The following is a 21,566-nucleotide window of genomic DNA, read 5'->3' as shown; positions in this document are numbered from 1 at the left end:
AGGCTCACTTTGCAAAACTCCATTGCCTCCTCATGACTCAGTGCCCTTGGGTAATCTCTTCTCTTCCCCATTCTGCAGATGACAAAAGCGAGGTTCGGAGAGGTTAAGTGGCTTCCCTTAAGGAGTGCAGAGCTTGGGAGTGGTGGAGCTTTGCTGGAGTCTGGCTCGGTCTTAGGCCCAAGGCCCCGCGGCAGGCTGGGCTGCGATGTGCACGCTCCCACGGCCTTCTGCAGGCCAATGGGCTGGATGGTGTTGGGGTCAATGTGAACGGCTGTGAGGTCCAACCTGTCACTTGGGAAAGCAAATGGGCTCAGAGAAATCCAGTTTTCTCATCGGATCCCATTACCTGTGAGATCTAACCCTGTGCTCGGGGGGAAATCACACAGTGGTTCCATCTGTGTCGAAAGGCTGAAGGGAAGAGCGAATCACAGGTAGACAGACAGACCCTTTGAGCCATAGACTTGGACCCAATTTAGGGGGGTTCAAGCCCTGGGTATGTTGTCAACCTCAAGGACTTTAGGTCAGTGATGCAGCCTCTGGGACTGGGTTTCTGAGTCTACCTGGAGCTCACCTTGAATCTCTAATCCCCCAAACCTTTCATTCACTGAGATCAGCTTGGCAGTTCCATGATTTTTTTTTTTTCCACCTCCATTTCATTCCATCAACCTCCCTGCCTTGGTCATCACAGCTGGCATTTTCGGGCTTACCTGGTGGTGGAAGGGATTCTCGACTCACCCACGGAGCAGAGAGGGAGATCGTTCCCCTTCTCAGAGAAGGTGACGCCACGAAAGTGACAGGTGTGCTGTGAGGTGAGAAGTGGGTTCCCCATCCCACTTCCTTTGGGAGCACAGATTGAAAGGCGCGTTAAATTCAAACCATGCTCAAAATAAAGGATAGGAAAATATGTGTTCAAGAAGATGTGAAGGGTACCTGGGTGGCTCCGCCGGTTGGACGTCCGGCTTCGGCTCAGGTCATGATCTTGCGGTTTGTGAGTTCGACCCCCGCGTCCAGCTCTGTGCTGACAGCTCGGAGCCTGGAGCCTGCCTCGGATTCTGGGTCTCCCTCTCTCTCTGCCCCTCCCCCACTCACGCTCTGACTCTCTCTGTCTCTCGAAAATAAACACACGTTAAAAAAAACGGGGCACTAAAGAATCTACTGAAATCATTGTTGCACTATATGCTAATTTGGATGTAAATTTAAAAAAATAAAAAATTAAATTAAAAAAATAAAAGATGTGGTGGTAGAGGAACCCTCCTTTAAAACGGAGTGGGAAAGCCCTGAAGGGGGCGCTCTGTCGCACTGCCATCAGGCGGCCAACGGGGGGAACCTACTTCACTACCTGAAGGTGGAAGGCAGAACTTCCCCTCGCCTGGCAACAGTCCAGCCAATGAGAGCTCAGCAAAGGGGCCCCGCCTATCACCCTCGCCTATAAAAGCCAGCCCCTCTGCCCTGCTCTCCACGCTCACCCCCTGCTCACCCAAACTCCCGTGTCCGGGTTGCGATTCCTCTTCTAGTCCTCCATAAACTTCCCTTGCTGGCCAAAGAGCTGGCTTTTTTGTTTTTTAAGGCCAACAGAAATAACCATAGCAATTACTTGCGCTCAAAAGTAATAAAATACGTATCGTAAACATATTACCTCTTCGTCACGGGAGAGCACAGGCAGAAGGAAGGAAGAGGCTTTCAGATTCGCTCTTGACATATCCCTCTGATTAAAAACCCGAGAAGGGAAAATACGGCAGGGAGATGGAGAGTTATGAGAGAAAAATAATGACTGAAACTATGACAGAAATTGAGACCACAAATTACATTTACCCATTTCTCCCTGGCTGACATTCTGCCCAGAATGTGATCACATATCACAAGGTGGCTGGTATGAATAATTCACGGGTGCGGGATAGCTCTGGACCAAGCACAGAGTGTTCTGACGGGTGATGGCATCCAAGGAGCCCGGGAGCCGCTCTGTGGACTGCTTGCTCGCAGTGTCGCTGCCACACTCATTCCTGGCAACCTCGAGCCCGCACTTGCCACGGCGACACGCAAACCAGACAGGACTCGCAGCCCCGGCAGCTGGCTGTCTGCAGCCCTCCTGGCTGGAAACATTAATTTCGGATGGATAAATGGAAAGTTTTGTCCTTCCTGCCTTCTGATATTGGCTTTCTGCAGGCAGAGAAAACGATTTCGGCATTTCACTACCACCAGTGAAGTGTTCCCAAGTCCCTGCCTGCGTTGTGCCCTGGGACGGCCAGCCCGCTGCCCAGCAAACACTCTCCGCTCCCTGGGCCTGGACGACGTGATTCCTGGGCCCTCTCCCACTTTCTGGGTCTTCCCTGAGGGGTGCCTTATCAAAACGGAAACTAGACGCTGTTGTTCACTTAACGAATTTCCAAAAATCAAGACAGCGAAAACAAGGAAGAAAATCAAAACACTGCTCCTGGGTTGGGGGAAGGTGGGAGGACACCTATGCTCTCTGCTGCTGCTAGTTTGTGTGCAGAGTATTTTTTGGAAGCGGTGTGAGAGCAAACACCTTTAAAGAGTTCATGCCCTTGGGGCGCCTGGGGGCTCAGTCGGTTGAGCGTCTGACTTCGGCTCAGGTCATGATCTCGCGGTCTGTGGGTTCGAGCCCCGCGTCGGGCTCTGTGCTGACAGCTCAGAGCCTGGAGCCTGCTTCCGATTCTGTGTCTCCCTCTCTCTCTGCCCCTCCCCCGCTCATGCTCTCTCTCTCTCTCTCTCTCTCTGTCAAAAATAAATACACATTAACAAGTTCGTGCCCTTTGTTTCTTCTGGGTTGACTTGCGTTGCCAGAGACGTATATTCAAGTCCCAAGCCCTGGTGCCAGCAAATGTGGGCTCACTTAGAAATACGGTCTTTGCAGATGATGTGGACGCCCGCCATCCAGTCTGGTCGGTGTCCTTATGAGAAGAGGGAGGCTCAGGTCGTGGTCTCATGGTTCGTGGGATCAAGCCCCGCGTAGGGTTCTGCATTGACGGCGTGGAGCCTCCTTGGGATTCTCTCTCTCTCTCCCTCTCTCTCTCTCTGGCTCTCTCCCACCCTCGAAACAGATAAAGAGACTTAAGAAGAGAGAGAGAGAAGAGGGAGACACAGAGACATACAAGGAGAGCACCACGTGTTGGAGGAGGCAGAGGCTGGTGTTCGGAGCCGGGAGCCAAGACGTGCCAGAGGGTGCAGGTGTCACCAGACAGTAACAGGAAGGCACGGAACAGATTTTCTTCTAGCGCTTTCAGAGGGAGCGCTGCCCTGCTCACACCTTAATTTCAGACCCGGCCTCCACGCTGTGAAAGGGTAAATGTTTGCGGTTCGACGCCACCTGTTTGTGACGCTTCGTTATGGCAGTTCTAGTAGATGAATAGAGCTTTTGACTTTTGACTTTCCTTTCTAGGAAGAAATCTTGGAGCTCCTTATTTACCGAATTTTTTCCCGGGTCCTTCTGGGTACATGGACTACATTTCCCACTCTCCCTTGCAGTTAGCTGTGGCATGTGACCAACTTTGGCCAATAGAATGCAGGCAAGATGATGTAAGCCTCAGGCCTGGCCAATAGAAGCCTCAGCCCCTGTGCAAGCCCCCTGGCTGGGAGCAGACATCTAGCAGTGTGCCCAGAGGCACTGGGGATGGTGGGGACCCTGACATGGAAAGGGTCTGTGCCCCCGGGTTACCCCAGACACCTGTATTGAAGGGCTGTGTGAAGGAGCATTGACCTTCTATTGAGACAGGAGGGTGCCAGCACTTAGCATAGCTTGACTGATACAAGGAAGGAATGAGAGGGGTAAAAGCAAAGATCCGTGTTCGAGGATGTTCTCATGGCCTGTTTTGCTCAGTTGGGGTTTCAGATGAAGTTGCTGTCTTTTCATCTCCATGTCAGTGGCCCTGAGTCTTCAAAAAAATTTTTTTTTCACATTTATTTATTTTTGAGAGAGAGAGGGAGAGAGAGAGAGAGCAGGGGAGGGGCAGAGAGAGAGAGGGAGACACAGAATCTGAAGCAGGCTCCAGGCTCGGAGCTGTCTGCACAGAGCCCGATGCGGGGCTCGAACCCACGAACCTCGAGATCACAACCGGAGCCAAAATGGGCTGAGCTACCCAGAGGCCCCCTCTACTTCAAATCTTTGGGGAGGCCATTCTTCTTAGGGGGGGGTGGGGGCTCCTATAGAGTTCCCAGTTCTGCCCATGCTGGTCCTCAGCATGTGACCCTAATGTGTGATCACTGTGCCTTGGGTCCCGATGTTCCCCTGAGCAGGTCAGTCTGAGTTGTCCAGGCTGCCCTTCGTTTCTGCTTCCAGAATGGGCTTCTTGGGGTTCTTCTCACCCGAGTCCTTCAACACACACTGTGTGCCCATCGCCGCACCGGCTCGGCGCTCTCTGCAGGGCGTAAATCGGGGAATGAGAATGAGAATCGGGTCCTTGTCTTTATGGAGACTCTATCTAGTTGGGGGAAGGGACATGAAAACCAACATTGTTTAGAACAGTGATATCCTCAATGAGTAGAGAGTATAGGTCTCAGTGGGTAAGAGGTGGAGTGATTTATCACCCAAACCAGGACAATTTCGAGAACGTAAGAAGGCATTATCGATAATTGTGTCAGGGCAGCCGGTGAAAACTGGGACTGCCCCAGGAAACCAGGACACGTGGTCACCTGGGAAAGACCTAAACGTAGCCCTCATGAACCCTCTCTGACTAGCTGGCTCCCAACTTGGAACCCAGTCGGGGCGCCTGGGTGGCTGGGTCAGTTACACCAACTTGGAACCCAGTCTTCACCGACAGCTGAGTGTAGACCATACAGCTTGGCTGGGACACCACAACCACACATTTGTCCAAGCCCCGGCTAAACCTCACTTTCTGGGAAGCCGTGTCACTGCTGGCACAGCCGGCTGGACACAGATGCCCCGCGTGTGATCAACACAGTGGTTAAGAGAACGGGCCTCGAGACTGTGGGTCCCACACATCCCTGACATTGGAGCATCTGGGGATCCCGGGCTGCCGTCACCTGATGTTCTTTCCACTGGTGAAGGTGCAGCCCGGACGTGGGGCCTTTAAAGGCAGTTCTGATATACAGGAACGTGTGGGAGCCTCAGCCCTGGGGTCATCCTGCTGATTGGAATCCTGGTTCCAGAAATTATTCACTGTGTGACCTGGGGCAAGTTCCTTAATCTACCCTTGCCTCAGCTTTTCCTTATCTGTGAAATGGGGACAATGGGCACTTCTTGAGTATTAAGTTAATGTGTGAAGTGTTTAAGACAACTTTTTTTTTTTTTAACGTTTATTTATTTTTGAGACAGAGAGAGACAGAGCATGAAGGTGGAGGGACAGAGAGAGAGGGAGACACAGAATCCAAAGCAGGCTCCAGGCTCCGAGCCATCAGCACAGAGCCTGACGTGGGGCTCGAACTCATGGACTGTGAGATCATGACCTGAACTGAAGTCGGATGCTTAACCGACTGAGCCACCCAGGCGCCCCAATGTGTGAAGTGTTTAGAACAGGGTCCGGTACCAACCAGGACGTGCACTGTAAGGTTGGTCACTGCTATTACAGGATAATAATAATAATTGTTATCAGTACTAAACTGAACACTTACCCTCCCCACAGCTGTGCGTGCAGGGTTGACATCCTTCAGGATGTTTTGGGAAAGGCACGGAACACTGTTTGCCTTATGTCTTTGTAACCAAAAGTCTGGCCTGTTGAGTTTCGTTTAGGCCACGTGAAGGTCACGGCTTCCTGCAGCATGACCCCGAAGGCTGTACTCTTCTCTGTGGGTCACCCCTCCGCATTTCCCAGTTACTAGCTGGGCTGGGAGAACATACTCCCGCCGTACGTGAGAAAGACAAGTCGCGACACGAGATGTGCTGTTAAATAGCGTTGTTTATATAAAATCGAACGATTCTTTTTTGCAAAAACTGTACAAATAAGTATGTCTGCTTACCATACATGTTTATAATATACACAAAAGGCTGTACGTAGAAATATTAGTGGCAGCTATATCCGGGCAGGGGAATTAAGCGTTTCTTTGTTCTAGTCTTTATTTTGAAAATAATGTTTCAGAATGTTATTTATTTTTGAAAAAATTTTAACGTTTATTTACTTTTGAGAGAGAGAGGACAGTGTCGAGTGGGGGAGGGGCAGAGGGAGAGGGAGACACAGAATCTGAAGCAGGCTCCAGGCTCCGAGCCATCAGCACAGAGCCCGATGCAGGGCTCGAGCTCACAAATCACAAGATCATGACCTGACCCGCAGTTGGATGCTTAACTGACAAAGCCCCCTGGGCACCCTCAGAATAATGTTATTTTGCAATGTAAAAAACAAATAGGTTTTAAATATATACATAAAAGCCAGAAAGAAAAGGCAAAAAGAAAATACACAAAATGGAAACAGTCGGGTTTTTTTCTTTCTTTCCTTTTTTTTCTTTTTTTCTTTGACATTTTCCAGTTTCCTCCAGCAAGTATTTATTACTTTTATATTTTAAATTTAAGAAGAATTGCCAAACTACTATGTGATACTGTTTAAAATGCCAAATAGCACTTCTGGGATTAAATGCAGATTGAAGGCATTTCCCACCCCCAAATCATCCCTCACCTCCGGGAGCAGCTGGCCACACGTGTTGGGCTGGTTCTACTCACACCCAACTCAGCATTCGGAACTTGCATGTTTACAGTGCCTTTCTTCGCTTTTAAAAAATCAGTTTACGGTCTGATCCACTGACCTCCGTGAAAAATCTCCCTCCCACCCCACGTGTGAGACTCTGCTTCAGAAAAACAATTCAACATATTCCAAAAAAGGAATCCATTTTTCAGGTTCGGGCACACGTGCTGTGTTTTGCAGGAAGCCTTTTTAATCAACCTGGATGGAATTTATTTCTTACAGCACTTTGTTAATAACTGTTAGCCTTTATTGAGTGCTTACTGTGCGCCGGGCATTAGCTCATTTAATACTAACAACGTCTAGACGTTGAAACTCTTAGTTTCGTGGTTCGTACGTGAAATTGGGACGGGGGTGCATGGAGTGCCTTTCCTGGGGTCCTGGGCACAGAAGGGCAGGAGAAGGGATTTGAGTCTGGGGTCCTGAGGACGTGTTTGAGCCCGGGCCTGGCCTTTGGAGGCCCCGGTTGGACCCTCGCCAGGCCCTGGCCAGCAGAGAGATCTTGAGAAGGATATTTAATTGTTCTGTGTCTCAATTTTCTTCCTGGTAAGACGGATCTAAAACAGGAGCCTTTACATGAGCCTATGAGGAGGATTAAATGAGTTAATTCTCATGAAAAGGGCTTGGCTCATCACAAACACTCACTCACTACCAGGATTATAATATTTTAGTTACAGGCATTTTCCCTAATCCCCCCTATTAAAGGCAGAGGCGTGGTCAGGCTAGCCTTGCTCCCCCAGGGTCTTGTGTGTGCCGAGAATCTGAGAATCGCTGATGAGAGGTGAATATTACATAAAATAACAAACGGAGAGTTTAAAAAGAGACAGTTGGTTGTATTATTTGTATTTTCATAAAGGTAGAATCTCATTGCAGGCAATTCTATTAAAATAAAAGGTTATAAAATTCAGTTTGTATATTTTTTATTGGATAACAAATTTTCTCAGTACAGTCTCTATCAGAAAAGCTTTCCTTTATATATATATTTTTTCTTGTCAAACACTCTGTACTGGGCATAGACCATATCCCTGCCATTCGATGACCTCCAGGGTCCTGTGGGAGGAAGGACAGTGCACCCATGGATGCAGCTTGGGAGCTGGGGAAGAAAGACACTGGCCTTCATCTGTTCTCCTCCATAAAGAATTCCCAGCAGCATCTGATCCTGTAAAGGCTTGCAGCTGGGTGCACCAGGCTATCCAGACTGGCGGGCCGCGGTGCCAGTGGGGAGGGGCCCTGGGGCACACTGTCTTCCAGCCCCTCTGTGCCTCATTTGCCCCCAGATTCTAGGTACCCCACGCAAGCTCTTCATTGCCCTACACAAAACAGCCCCCAGAGTGGGAAGGAAAGGGGGGGGTGAAGGTCACATTTCTGTTAAGGATCCACTTCTGTTTTCTCTCCCTGTTTTCTCTACCCCTCGGCTCTGCCTTGTGGCTGGATTCTTAAGGCTGCCGCTGCAAAGCCTCTCAGTTCGGAAAGAAGAAATGCCCAGGGTGGGTGAAGTTTGTTCAAAAAGAAGCACGTTTTACCATAGTTCCCCAGGCTCCTCGGGGGTCACCTCCTTTTTTAAACAGACCGTTGTTTCTGCTTCCCCAAACCACGCATACTCAGTGTACAAAAACAAGAACATGAAACAGAGAGGTGTGCGAGAGGGGAGGAAGCTCACGTACGTAAATATCACCGTATTTTTAGATGGATGAAAAGGGGGGAGAACGAGACAGGCGCGTTTGGCGTCTTGCGGCCTGCGTTTCCGACGGGGATGCTGAGGCTGTCACTTCCCGCTCCCTTCTCTTCTCGCTTCGTCAACAACGCATCTGACCTGCCCAGGGGGGGTGGCTGGGATTTTGCTAAAAACGGAGTAGTGATGCTCAGACAAAAGCAAAGTACTTTATGTCTATTTTGGTTTAAGCTAAGCACAGATTCCTCTGGAAAGGACGGGCGCTGGCCGGTCTCCCTGCGTGGAAAACCATATAGCTCAGCGAAGCACCACTTTTCTTGACCTCCAGACTCGCTCCCGATTCTTGATGACAAAACACATTCCATGCCCTTGATTGATTTGGTGGAGAAGCTGCAATATTGGAGGATGGGACGCCTGCCTTGGACGGGCTTGTGTTTTGAGAAGAGATTCGGCCGGTTGTGCGGGGCCGACAGCTGAGCTTGAAGGCTGTGAAAATCTAGCTTCCTCGTTCTCGCTGGGCAACATGTCCTGTACTGTGGCAATTTTTCAGGCCCCCTCCCTGTTTTCCTCCTCTATTTACCCCTGACTTCCACTGTATTTGACCCACACGTCCAGGTTTTTTAATTTTTGATCTTGTGCTCACTTTGCCGTGTCTCTGGCTTCTGGCTGCCAAAGAGCCCAAGTTTTAGGGCTGGAAGAGGTCATCTGGTCTACCTTCACGTTCCAGGAAGAGGCCCCCCTCTCTGCGTACAAGCAGGTGACAGGTGATTCCGCTGTTTCAGATGAGAGCTGGGCCTAAAACCTCCTCCTTTCCCAGTCCTGAGCTGGATGTTCACCCCCAGCGGCACGTTATCAACATTTTTATAGCTGGACAATCAGACCAGGTTTCGTGCATTTTTTTTGAGATTCATAAAATTGTTTTCAAGATTAAAGTATCTTATTTAGAGGTTTTGTGGGAAGCATGAGATGTCCTTGCTTGTGAAGAATTGGACATTGGAGATCAGAACGGCAGGCCCAGGTGGCCAGCAGATCACACACCGTGGTGATGAGATCACCCAGGTGAGAAATTGTCGGCCTTGGATTTCCAGCTCGTCATTAGTCATAGACGCTCACTGCCTTCCAGAAGCCTGGAGCCACAGTTCCAAATGCTTATCTGGGACTTGAATAGAATCATCCATAACACACTGGGACGAGGTTTCTTTTAAATGTCAGGATGCTATGAAATGATTCAAGCCCGTTCTTGAGACTTCAGGTTGGGAGCTGGGCTGTCACCAGCCCCGTTCTGGTTTGTACACGAATCACAGAGTTTTGAACCCGAAATATCCTAGAGATTCACCTTCTTCGAGTGTCTCATGTCACAGATGTGGAGACTGAGGGCAGAGGAGGTCACAGGCTTTGGGGAGGTCTGCGGGAATCGGTGCCGGACTGGGGGCCGGAACGTGTGTATCCTGACCTTCGGCCTAGGACGTGGACCCCAAATGGTTTCTTGGTCCTGGGGTCACGTTTGTAAAACAATAGCGGGTGCGTTTTGTTCTGTAGTTTGGGGGAGAGGGTGAGTCTTGTTCTGATTTATTAGATGGAATATTGGGTAATTTCTTCATAGCATTATTTGATACAATTAAACAATTTTTTAATGTTTTTTTTTGAGAGAGACAGAGAGACAGCGCGTGAGTGGGAGAGGCGCAGAGAGAGAGGGAGACACAGGATCCAAAGCAGGCTTCAGGCTCTGAACTGTCAGCACAGAGCCTGATGCAGGACTCGAACTCGGGAACGGTGAGGTCATGACCTGAGCCAAAGTCAGATGCTTAACTGACTGAGCCACCCAGGCGGCCCTGATACAAATTTTTATTGAGGGCCCACCACGTGGCTGGGATGGAATCATTAGAGGAAAATGTTGTCTAATGTCTTTAGAGAGAGTGTTTTCCAATATCCTCAAACTTGACTGATTTTAACTCTCATCAGGGTTCCCTGATTACAAAATATCGTCCTGAATCCCTGTCTTCCCCTCCCCATGATTCAGTAGGCCTGGAGTGGGACCCGGGTATCTTTATTTTCGAATAGTTTCCCTGGTGATTCTGAAGGCCTGCCAGATTAGGGTCCCATCAGCACCTTTACTGTCTTCATTTAGAATATCGGACAAGGTGAGTGATGATTTCCCAAGGTGACACACACTTTGTGGGTGAGGACGCTGAGTCTCACACAGATTGAGTGGGTTTTCCCAAGTCACCGAGTAGTTAGCAATAAAGGGGTTTAGCGCTGCTGCAGTCCCAAAGCCTCTGCTGGTGCTTGTGGGGATAGTTTGCCAACCCAGGGAGCCCGGAAAAGGAAGGTTTTAGCCTCCACCTGTTTTGTGGTGAATTTACCCTGAGTTTTAAAGGTTGAATCAGGCTCAGTGGGATGCAATAATGCAACGAATGCTTGGAACATGCACTACGTGCTAGGTGTGAAAGATCTGGAATTGCACTGTTCATTCCAATGTTGAAAGGAACACAAATGTCAGGATTTTGACACGGATCCCCGCTTTGTGTCCGAGCCCTGGGCAACCACAAAGAAACAAGGTATCTTGTCGCGTCCAGTCGGAGGTTTTAGATGAATAAAGCAGGCAGTGTTGCTAGGTTTCACTCTAGCTATGGGAAGTTAATTGTTAGTATTCTATTCAGCGTTCTTACTAGGCACCTTCGGGTTAATTGTATCCTTCAAGGTGGGCATTATCCCAGTTTTTTCTTTGAAATTTTAAAAATGTTTATTTAATTTTAAGAAAGAGAGAGAGAGAGAGAGAGAGAGAGAGAGAGAGAGAGACAGGGCGTGGGCAGGGGAGGGGCAGAGAGAGAGGGAGACACAGAATCCCAAGCGGGCTCCAGGCTCTGAGCTGTCAGCGCAGAGCCCTATGTGGGGCTTGAACTCACAGACCGACCGCAAGATCATGACCTGAGCTGAAGTCAGACGCTTAGCCCACCGAGCCACCCAGGAGGCCCTATCCCAGTTTTATACAGAGGAAACTGAGGCTGAAATAGTTAAGCAATTGACCAAGGTTACAGAGGTGGAGAGTGATTCAGCCAACATCCGGATTCAGGCACCAAAGCCCCATGCAGACGGGAAGACCAGTCTGTTTGCTCCCTGCCAAGCTGTATATACTGGGAACATGTGTGGCTCACTAACACTGTTTTTATTGAAGGCAGGCACCACATGCTGCATTCGGCTCTCTATTCCCTCCTAGTAGAGGAGGTCACAGTTCCGCACACACTGTAAATAAACAATGTTTTCTGAGTAGAGGAATAAAGCAGGGGGCGTGCCTCCACACAAAGAAACCTGTAGCTTTTAGTTGTTTGCACGTGAAGCTGTATCAAAAGAAGCTCCATCAGAAAATAGGATGGATTCAATAACAAAAAAAATTGTAATCGTTGAAATTAGTTTTTCCCCTGGGTATTCCCTGGGGGGTGGGGGTGGGGGGGAGAAAATCTGATTGATACTGTGGAGGATACTACGTGCAACCCCCACCCCCCCAACCATCTTCTTTTGTAATATTATCAATAGTTCTTGCTTTTGCTGCCTTTTCAAAATCTGGAAGAAACAACAAGGGGGTGAATTCCTTAAATTTCAGGAGCATGTAGATCCGTTTGTAACAATAAAAAGCTTTTTTCAAAATTAACTAAATTGACATAGTTTCGTTTATAGGATTGACTTCGATATCGCGCATCTATTGAATGAACGCTATAAACTCTGGAAAGCTGAATTGTGGTAACCATAGTAACGAAGCGGGGAGGGGGGCGAATTTCTCTCCTCGCATTCTGGGAAGCGCGGCCAGAACGTTCTGAGGAAGTTTGGCCTGTTGGTCACACCGTAGGTCGCGATGCATGCTGGGGCTTGGCAACATGGCGTCCTCCTTGATGTGCTGATGAGAGGAGTTTCACTGTAGCTTCAAACCAGAGGGCAGAACTCTCCAAACCCAATAAGCCCACACTCCCTGTGTTCTTCGCGCCTCCGCGTCGCCCTCTCCTCAGGACTCGTTCTCAGGCAGGAGAGAGGCACGGGGCCGAAGGCCAGGGCCGTCCAGGCCGCGCGGATCCGGGGCCGAGGAGCCGGCTGCGGGCGAGCACGATGGGCCGGTCCTGGCTCTGGTTGCAGCAGCTCCGGCGAGTGCGGGACCCGCAGGGCTGAGAGTGGCTGCGGGAAACCCCGCGAGCTCTGAACCTCTTCCCCCCTCGGCCGGAGACCTCCGCCCGGTCGGCGAACCGGCACCGAGAGCGGGCGGCCTTCCTGTCCTCGGATCGGCCGAGGCGTTGGAGGCCGAGAGCAGGGTCATCGTGAGGCCTGAAGTCTCCCACGCCTCTGACAGCTCCGCTCGCAGCCCCTCCTGGGACGTGCAGCCCCCGAAGCAGCCCGTGGCGTGGGACCCGGGGGCGTGCGTGTGTGTGCGCGCCGAGCTCCTTGGTCCGCCCGGTCTCCCCCCCACGCCGCCCGGCTCTTCCCACCCCCTCCGCCTTCCCGCGCAGAGTTAGAAGGGTGTCAGACTTTTTGCCCGAGTAGGGGTCTCCGCACACTTCCCGCTCGTTTCTTTTTCCACTCTCCCGCCTTCCCTGTTTCTTATTTCTTATATGTACCGCTCTGGTACACGCTAGTTTTTAAGGCTGGAGGTTCTCGAGCGCTTGCTGCCAAGGACTCCCCCACCCCCTCCCCCCCCCGATGGAGTCCGAGATGCTGCAGTCCCCTCTTCTGGGACTCGGGGAGGAAGATGAGGCCGACCTCACAGACTGGAACCTGCCCTTGGCTTTTATGAAAAAGAGGCACTGTGAGAAAATCGAAGGCTCCAAATCCTTAGCTCAGAGCTGGAGGATGAAGGATCGGGTAAGTGGATTCTCCCACCGCGCCCCCTTGGGCCCCGGTAGATTCTTCCACAGAAAGTTCAGAGCCACTCGAGTGTCCTCGGGGGAAGCAGCGGTCATTTTTCCCCAGCCACACGTTGCAAGTCAACTTAAAGAGCACAAGCCATTTCAGACTCCAGCGTTTGGTCGGAAATGGAAAAAGTCTGTTCTGGTTAGTAGTTATTCACCGGCCAGTGTTAATTTAACTCAAACGAAGTTCGAATTCGGACAGTAAAAGGTAACCGTGTTGGAAAGTGCAGCACTGCGAGTGCTTACACACTCTTTGGTATACTCAGTGCTGTTATTAACAGGACGGAAAGATGCCTTGGGAGAGAGAGTACATGTACCCACGTGGGGAGCCTACTTCTGTGGTTAGTTCGCTTTTTTTTTTTTTTTTTTTTTTTCTAATTGTCCAAGCCAGGTTAAATGCTATGCTGGGAAACAAGATTACTGGCAAATGTTTAGCTAGTAACAAATTCACGCAGGGTTGTTTTAAAGTTACAATGAACTTCATCATATCGCCTTCTAAGCAGTTGGTCTTGGATCCAGACTTTCCCTCCATTTATGTGGTGTCACGTTGCTGTAGCTTGGGGACAGAATTTCTCCCACGGTGGAGTTAGAGGGTGATGGGTTGGAACTTGAGTCCAGGTTTGAGGGGGTCTCCATGGTGTTGGAGTGTGAACAGTGACTTATAAATGGCCAGTAGGAAAGAAAACAGCCAATCTTGGTGAACCTGCCCTTAACTAACCGCTGTCTACCTCCTGGTCTCCAGAGCAAGCGGGTGGGACCTTCCCATCTACGCACAGTTAAAATTTGTCTTTTTGTGATTTGTTTTTTCCTTCAAGATTGCCTTTTTTAAATTTAAGCATCGTAGTGGTAAAAGAGAGGTAGTTGTTGTTATAGTACGGTGTGATTGCTCTGGCTTACATATATTTTCATATATGATGTTGAACTATGTAAGATCACCATTATGGTGATTGTGCTTGGTCAGTCCCTAGTAACCAGTCCTTTGGTTATTGATTTGGGTTAGGACAATTCATTTCATCCAAAAGCAGTTTAAGGAGTAAAAGAGATGGTCTTTAGAAGAGATTGTACAAAAGTCTGTCTTAGGGACTTCTTTGGTACTAATTATATAGTTCAAATTTTTTTTGTGGTTGTTATGCATACATGAAAAGGAACTTGTTTTAAAGTAACTGTCTAATAATTTTTTTTTCCCCATTCTATCTGGAAGACTTTTTTTATTTTTTCCTTGTGAAATGTGGTTCCCTCTGCTACCCTAAACCCGTGCTCAAACTGTTCAAGCTGATGAATGGATATATTTTTGACCTTTTACTTAAAACATTAATTTGTGAATGATAACATTTTCTGATAAGCTTGTCATAGGTTATTAAGAGAAAGAAAAGTTCTGAGTCTGAGTAATTACTGAGATTACTCTTTAGAAAAGAGCCAGGGGAGAAACGTTTGCTGTGTCTGACCTTTTTGCAAGGTGTTTAATGAAGAAGAAAATCAGCAGATAACATTTTCAGTTCAGCGTGTGGGAGCTTGGCGTCTAACTGCCCTTGTAGTCTCTTCCTCTGACTCAGCCCCAACGAGACCTCTCAGCACCCCTGCCAGGACAGTTGCAAATCCAAATGATGCTAAGCACTGGAAGGAAGCATGAGTGAAGGAAACAGGCCAGGTATAAGAAGAATGGCACAGGGCCGGAGATCAACGGCAGCCGACATGTGACTCGTGTCTGATTTTTCTGGAAGGTGGGCTCTGGAGAGCACAGGCCACAGCAGCTGAAGGGGCAGCTGGGCCTCAGCCAGATCTCTCTTCCTTTCTCTCTCTCTGTCTTTTTTCTTTGAGAATCCAGAAGACTTTTTTTTTTTTTTTTTAACGTGAAGGCTTCCAATTTAAAAATGTTGGCACTCTTTCAGATGTTACAAGACATGAAGGAGTCCAACCGACACTGCGGGCCGAACAAACCTGGTTTGTGGGGCTGGTTCTGGCCAGCGTGTTCCCTGGGTGTGACTTGTGCTCCGTGACTGCCACGCCAGGCAGCTGCTCTGATTCTGGGAATCTTGAGCACACAGGCGTCCAGGCCAGGCTGTCTCCAGCAGTGTGATGGATCAGCCTGTGGTGAGGCGACACGAGTGGGCCTGCTTGTCCCGGAGCAGGCCCTACGCGTCCCACTTGCCCTGGTGGGCCGGGAAGTGCCCTGAACGCAGACTTGGCCTTTGCCGCTCCCTGTGACCGAGACGCAATTCCATATACTTTTATTTTGTGTGTGCATTTCTGGTTCCCTATTGGTGTCCTATTTAGTGAAGCTGTTAAGGATCCCTAAAGTTGACATCTTTGCTAAGTTGACTGACATCTGTAAAAAGTTTTGTGCCACTCAACGTTTGGCATCCCGACAGAGAGAGCCACAGCCCTTGCCCACTCTCAGTTGGGATTCCCACATTTTTTGGGGGGGGGGGGATCCGCGCTGCCTTTCAAATGCCACTATTATTGCATTTTAGTTATTAAGTTACTGTTTAATACTGTTATTATCAAATTAGTTTGTTGTTTGGTTAATTCTGTTGCTTTTACTGAATTGATACGTATATGCATCAATAGCAATTTTGGCTTATCATTTTCAAATAATTACACTTACGTAAATGATTCGCGGTTCAAAATTCGCGGGCCTATGGCTGACGCCGATGTGTACGTATGTTCCCGTTTGTGTTTTACCGTGATGCTTTATGGCGATCAGAGTTCATTTGTCCCCTGGAAAGGGAGCGTGTGGGGACAGTTGGTCTCAGTTAGATCTTTGCCTTGCACCTGTGGGACGGAATCAGAAACCTGATGGAAGACCACTGCCGCACACACGGTGCCTACAAGTGTGCCGGAGGAGTAGGGAGAGAACGATGAAGCCATTTCCAAACCAGTCTCTCGACCGATTGTCACCTGGCTTTGTAAGTTGTGCTTTGAGTAAGCCATGGAGGGAGCCGAGTGGAGGCAGCGGGCTGGCGCGTGGACAAAGGAAGGGTAACCCTACCTTGCTCACCTTGTGGCCTCTATCACGTACTCCCATCGGGCGTCGAGACCACCCTCCACAGGCCTTCACTTCTCTGTCCTTGTCTTGTCTGACCTCTATGCAGCCTTCCACAGTGGGCCACTCCTCCCTCATGAGACTCTCCTCTTGCTTCTGTGTCTTCCCGAACAGAAAGAGCTCCAGCTCTTCCCCTGAGGTCTCTCATCCTCCTTCTCAGACCCCTTTGCTGTTTGACAGCCTAGTGTGGGGCGCTCGAGGACTTGATCTTGGGCCCCTCCTCTTTGCTGTGTATGCCCCTGGCCAGCGGGTCTTGTCTGGGCTCATGGTTTTAATGCCGTTCACACGTCGGCGACCCTCACGTCGGCAGTTTTTACTTCTGGCCTGGCCCGGAGCTCCTGAATGCCTGCTTTGCCTCAACCGCCACTCGGGTGTTCAAGCTGTAAATCCAGAATTTACCCTTCATTCTTTCCTCTCCTCCTCCTCGTGGCCCTGTCCGGCTCATGAGTAGAGCCTGTCGACTTGGCCTCCAAAGTGCATCTTATATGGGATCGCCTCATTTTGTCTCTGCCCGTCACGAGCCTGGCCCAGCCAGCTACTGTGTTTCACCTGGAAGGCTGTGCTTGCGTCCTGACTGGTCCCCCCCACAGGCGTTCTGACCCGGAGGGACCGCTCCTGGCTTCCCGAGTGCCTGGAGCTCAGTGCAGATTCCTCACCCCGGTTCACTTTGTGGTCTGGCCCTGCCTTTTCTGCTTCCTCGATGGAAAGGCCTGGGGACACACCCCCCTCTGCTCTTGGTAACTGGCTCCCCATGACCTCCACAGTCAGCCGCTGAGAGGCCTTCCCCCATCACCTCCTCAAAAGCAGCTCCCCAGCCACTCATGATCGCTCTCTCTTTCTCTGGTATTTTCCACTACATCCCCACCCCCAGAACGGAAATTTTGTCGTAAGGCCGAGACCTCGTCGATGCTAGCACACGGGATCGTGCTTGGTACATGGTAAACGTGTACTGAGGACAAAGTGACTGGAGGGGGGAAGGGCTTCTGCACAGGGTGTGTTCTTTACATTGCTGGGGATTATTATCTCCGTGTGGTGGTTGAGGAAACTGAGGCTTGAGTTAAATAAACGGCTTGCCAAGGGGCCTGAGTTACGGGGCTCGCGATGAGGGAAGTTGAACTTGAGAAACAAAGCCTAGTTGAAACAAAGAATGGTATCACAGTGACTGAAAATTCACATTGTGAGGCCCCCGCGTCTAAAACCGAATGTGTAGGGAAGACGGCCGGGGCGGTGGCAGGGATGTAAAAGCAGAGAAGTGTGCCAAGGGAGCGGCTCAGCTGTTTCCGCGGTGGGTGGTGGGCGGTGGGCGGTGGGCGGTGGGCTCCGGGTTCCCCCTCCCCTATTTGGATCATAATACAAGTGCAGCGTGCACTCTGGATCTCAGGGTCGTGAGTTTGGGCCCCACAGCGGGTGCAGAGATGACTTAATGACAGCAGTGCAAGGTGGCAGTGGCCTTTCCTGGTCTCCGCCTTGGGATCTGAGCGGATGGTGCAGAAGCGGCGAGGGTAGTGGCGAGGGCGTGAGTCACGCCCAGCCGGTGCTGGGCTGCTGTTTCCCTGCGCTGTGCGATCGCGGCGAACAGTTCCACCCCACTTGACGATGCCCCTGGTGACACCGTAACAAGTATGGGCTGTGTCAGATCTCGCCCCCTTGGCGCCCGCCGTCCCCTTCCGCGTGGCGGGTGGCCCTGGGAAGAGCCCTGCGGGGGCCCCGGCTGGGCCACCTGCTGCTCGCGGGGCGCCCGCGCTGGACCCGAAAGGAGGCTAACGGCGACCCTGGGTGCTCGGGCTGGCGTCTCCGGCAGACGTTTCCTCCAGAACAAACGATGAGCTGTCACTTCAAGGAAGAAGACTGACAGGATGCGTGGCCGGGATAAAATCTGAGCTTTCCGGTGAAAATGAAGAGTTTTGGGAAACCTGTGTCTGCCCCTGAGAGCCGCCCAGCTTCCCACTCTTTCGACGAGATGATGGTAGAGTGGACAGGATTTTGGGGATTCGAAACGTGGAGTGCAGCGTGCCCTCATCTGGAACGTCTGCGTAATTCAGTGAGCCTGTGTTTCCAGAGGGCCAATCCGCGCTCTTACCGAATGCTCCGTGGGCAAGAGATCCACTCAAAGGGAGGCCACTGGGCTTTAGTATCGTAAGGGGTGGTGCTTCCGATAGATCGGGTAGCCCGTTTAGTGCTCTGTGCACATAGGTCGCTTCTAACCTTTAAGAAACTACAATTTGCCGAGTTTCGATGTGATGTCAGAGAAGCACGTTCTCAGTTACTTGGACGTGCTGATGTTCTTGCCCTTTTCACCTGCGAATCTTTGTGGGGCCAGAGTTTCTCCATCCGCTTCAACCAAAGCGACACGTCACAGCAGGTTGGAAGACAGTATGGAGTCCAGTGGCCTTCTGATAAGGCAGACCTCAGAGAGATTTGCAATGGTTTTTTGAAAATGTCTTTTTCGTAGAAATATTTATTGAAATATATAACGAATTTATAATTTTAAATCCGTTAATAAATACATGCCTTTAAACATTTTTTTAAAAAAGGATAGAGGACTATTTACATTAATTCATTTATTTTAGGGAGAGAGAGAGAGCACGTGCGCACGTGTGAGCAGGGGAGAGGGGCAGAGGGAGAGAGAGAAACTTAAGCGGGCTCCACGCTCAGTGTGCAGCCTTAAGTGGGGCTCAATCCCATGACCCTGGGATCATGACCTGAACCAAAATCAAGAGTCAGACGCTCAACTGACTGAGCCACCCAGGTGCGCCTGGAAATACATTCTTCTTCTTCTTCTTCTTTTTTTTATTTTGACCTCTAAGATGGAAAATACTGGAAAAAGCTGTTTGAGGGGCTGTTTGGCTCAGGTCACGGTCTCATGTTCGTGGGCTCAAGCCCCACATCCGCTCTGCACTGACAGTGCAGAACCTGCTTGGGATTCTGTCTCCCTCTCTCCGCCCCTCCCCTGCTCCAGCATTCTCTCTTCTCTCTTTCTCTCTCAATAAATAAACATGTAAAAAAAAGTTTTCTTTTTTTAAAAAGGAGCTCTTTGGGAGTCTTCAGTAATCTTCGAGTGTAAAGGTGTTCTATCCTCAAAAGTTTGAGGCTCGTTAGTGTAGTTAAAAAGAAAGTGGGTGTCAGACTTAAATTAGGAAGCAGGGCTTGAGGATATCAGGTGGTTGGCCAAAAATATCAAGCAGAGAGGACCAGAAATTTAAGAGCAGACCTAAAAGGGACCTGTTAACGCCCTTCCCATTCTGGAGCTTGTGTTTGCGAAGAGCTCTGTGGGGTTGTGAAGGCAGTTGCCCTGTATGGAAGCACGTAGCCACTGTCAGGGCCTCCCGTTGACCCAGACTTCTGGCGTGCGCCCTGGAGGGGTTCGCTCTGCTGCCCACCCAGCCGTGTCCTGTCCTGTGAGTGGAGGAACATCGACCCAAGTGTGGCAGGGGCAGGCGGCCAGAGACCTTTACCGTAGTTTACCGAGCAAGGTTTCTTGCTCACAGTGTGCCGTGCTCTCCGGGACCCTAGCGTCCAGTAGGACAGACAGACGCATCAACACCAAACTGCGATACCCCATCATGTGTGTTTTACAGGTGAGAATGGCACGATTATCGGGAAAACTTTGCCTTTACGTTAAATAGGTAAATCATTTGCATTGAACTGCATTTATGACACGTACAAATCAGTTACGTGGACCCAGCATGAAACTCTCAGCAACTGATGACTGTTGACGTGGTTGGTGGTGGGGAGCTGCGTGTGGATTTAAGTGGGGCAAAATCATGCAGAGATTTGTGTTTGGAGAGATCTTGTTGACCGGGGGTGGAGTGGAGGGTTTGGAGGGATGGGGCTAGAGTTGCGGGGATCCGAGTGAGACACCATGTCCAAAGCCAGGCAGCCCGAGCTGCAGGGTGACCGTCCAGGGGCCGGGGTCTACAGGTGGGTCAGACCTTGGGGCTGAAAGAGCGGGCGGCCAGCGCGGGCACCCTGGCTCTGCGCTTCGAGCGTGTGAACTGGCCCTTGGCATTTGTCATGGGAGGCTCAGGAGCCACAAAGGACCATCTACATAGATTTTTTTTTTTTTTTTAACCTGCTTTAAAAAATGTGCCGTGTTCCATTTTGAACAACGTGCTGGGGAAGTAGTCCTGAAATGGATAAGAACATTTCTCCTCATTATCACCTTGTAGAATTCTAAAGCTCGAGTTTTAACAGGATAGCATGTGGATTATATATAGACGGTGTTCTCCAGGTTTCTGACTCTTTCCTGCCTTTATTGAGAAGAGATTAAAAGAGTGCTTGGGTCATCTACCATTACTTGTTTCGCTAGAGCTGAAGTTTGACACCTGTTCTTTTCTTCTTGTAAGTTTAGTTAAGTGTATAGAAAATGTTATCCCAGGAAATGTTCGGCGTGATAATTAATGCTTTGATCATGTTCTTGAGCCTGAACTTGTCAGACAGGTGCAGCTCTGGGGGGGAGGGGGGGTGCGCCCTGGTGGCTGGAGGAGAGGTGACCACTGAGAACAAGTGATAATTTGACCCCCAAGTCAATTTGCTTTCAGAGGTGGCTTTTGTTCTTGACCAGTAGTATTTTTTTCCCCCAAGTTTATTTATTTATTTTGAGAGAGAGAGAGAGAGAGAGAGAGAGAGAGAGAGAGGGAATCCCAAGCAGGCTTGTACTGTCAGTACAGAGCCCGATGCGGGTTCGATCTCACAACCCTGAGATCATGACCTGAGATGAAATCAAAAGTCAGATGCTCAACTGACTGAGCCTCCCAGGAGTCCCTGACTGGTACTATTTTCTGTTTCTTAGTTTAGATACAATTTCAAACTTACAGAAAAATTGTAAGACTAGTTCAGCGAACTCCCCGGTACCTTTACCCGGGTTCATTACCTGTTTACATCTTCCCTCGCCTGCTTTATCATTCTCTCTGTGTTTGTATATGTTTGATACGTGACTGTTAACTAATCCATAGCTCGCATGGAAATGTTGCCGCTTGTCCCGGCAGCACCGCCTTGTTGGCGATTTTTGCCCTCCCCGCCCCCGCTCGGGATCTCTCATTGCCCTTAACGGTGCCGTCCGCGTGACCTCCTTAAATAAAAGGAGCTTCTCGGCCTTGGAATTTCTTCACCTTGACATTTTTTTATTGTGGTGAAATCAGCTAACGTGTTTACCACTGGAGCGGCTCTTAAGCGTGCAGATCGGCGGCTCAGGCGCGTCCACGTTGCTGCGCGGCCCCTCCGTCCGTGCGCGTCCACAACTGCATCGTCTGCCTGAGAAGCTCGTGCCCGCCTGCCCGCCCCCCCCCCCCCCCCCCCCCGCCCTCCCCCACCCC

At 50.1% G+C, this 21,566-nt stretch overlaps 1 protein-coding gene across 1 annotated transcript in view; it reads left to right on the top strand.

Moving 5' to 3' along the window:
- The first annotated feature begins 12,154 nt into the window (after positions 1-12,154).
- Positions 12,155-21,566, top strand: part of RPTOR (regulatory associated protein of MTOR complex 1) — a 330,305-nt gene continuing 320,893 nt past the window's right edge. The window contains exon 1 of the mRNA XM_049635517.1: positions 12,155-13,161. Within this exon, the coding sequence (XP_049491474.1) occupies positions 13,000-13,161 (162 nt within the window). The 5' untranslated portion in view covers positions 12,155-12,999. The remainder of the gene's footprint in view (positions 13,162-21,566) is intronic.

The sequence above is a fragment of the Panthera uncia genome, chromosome E1 (assembly GCF_023721935.1).
Source record: "Panthera uncia isolate 11264 chromosome E1, Puncia_PCG_1.0, whole genome shotgun sequence".
Lineage (NCBI taxonomy): Eukaryota > Metazoa > Chordata > Mammalia > Carnivora > Felidae > Panthera > Panthera uncia.
The sequence above is the reverse complement of the archived record's forward strand: the minus strand, read 5'-3'. Positions and strand labels throughout refer to the sequence as shown.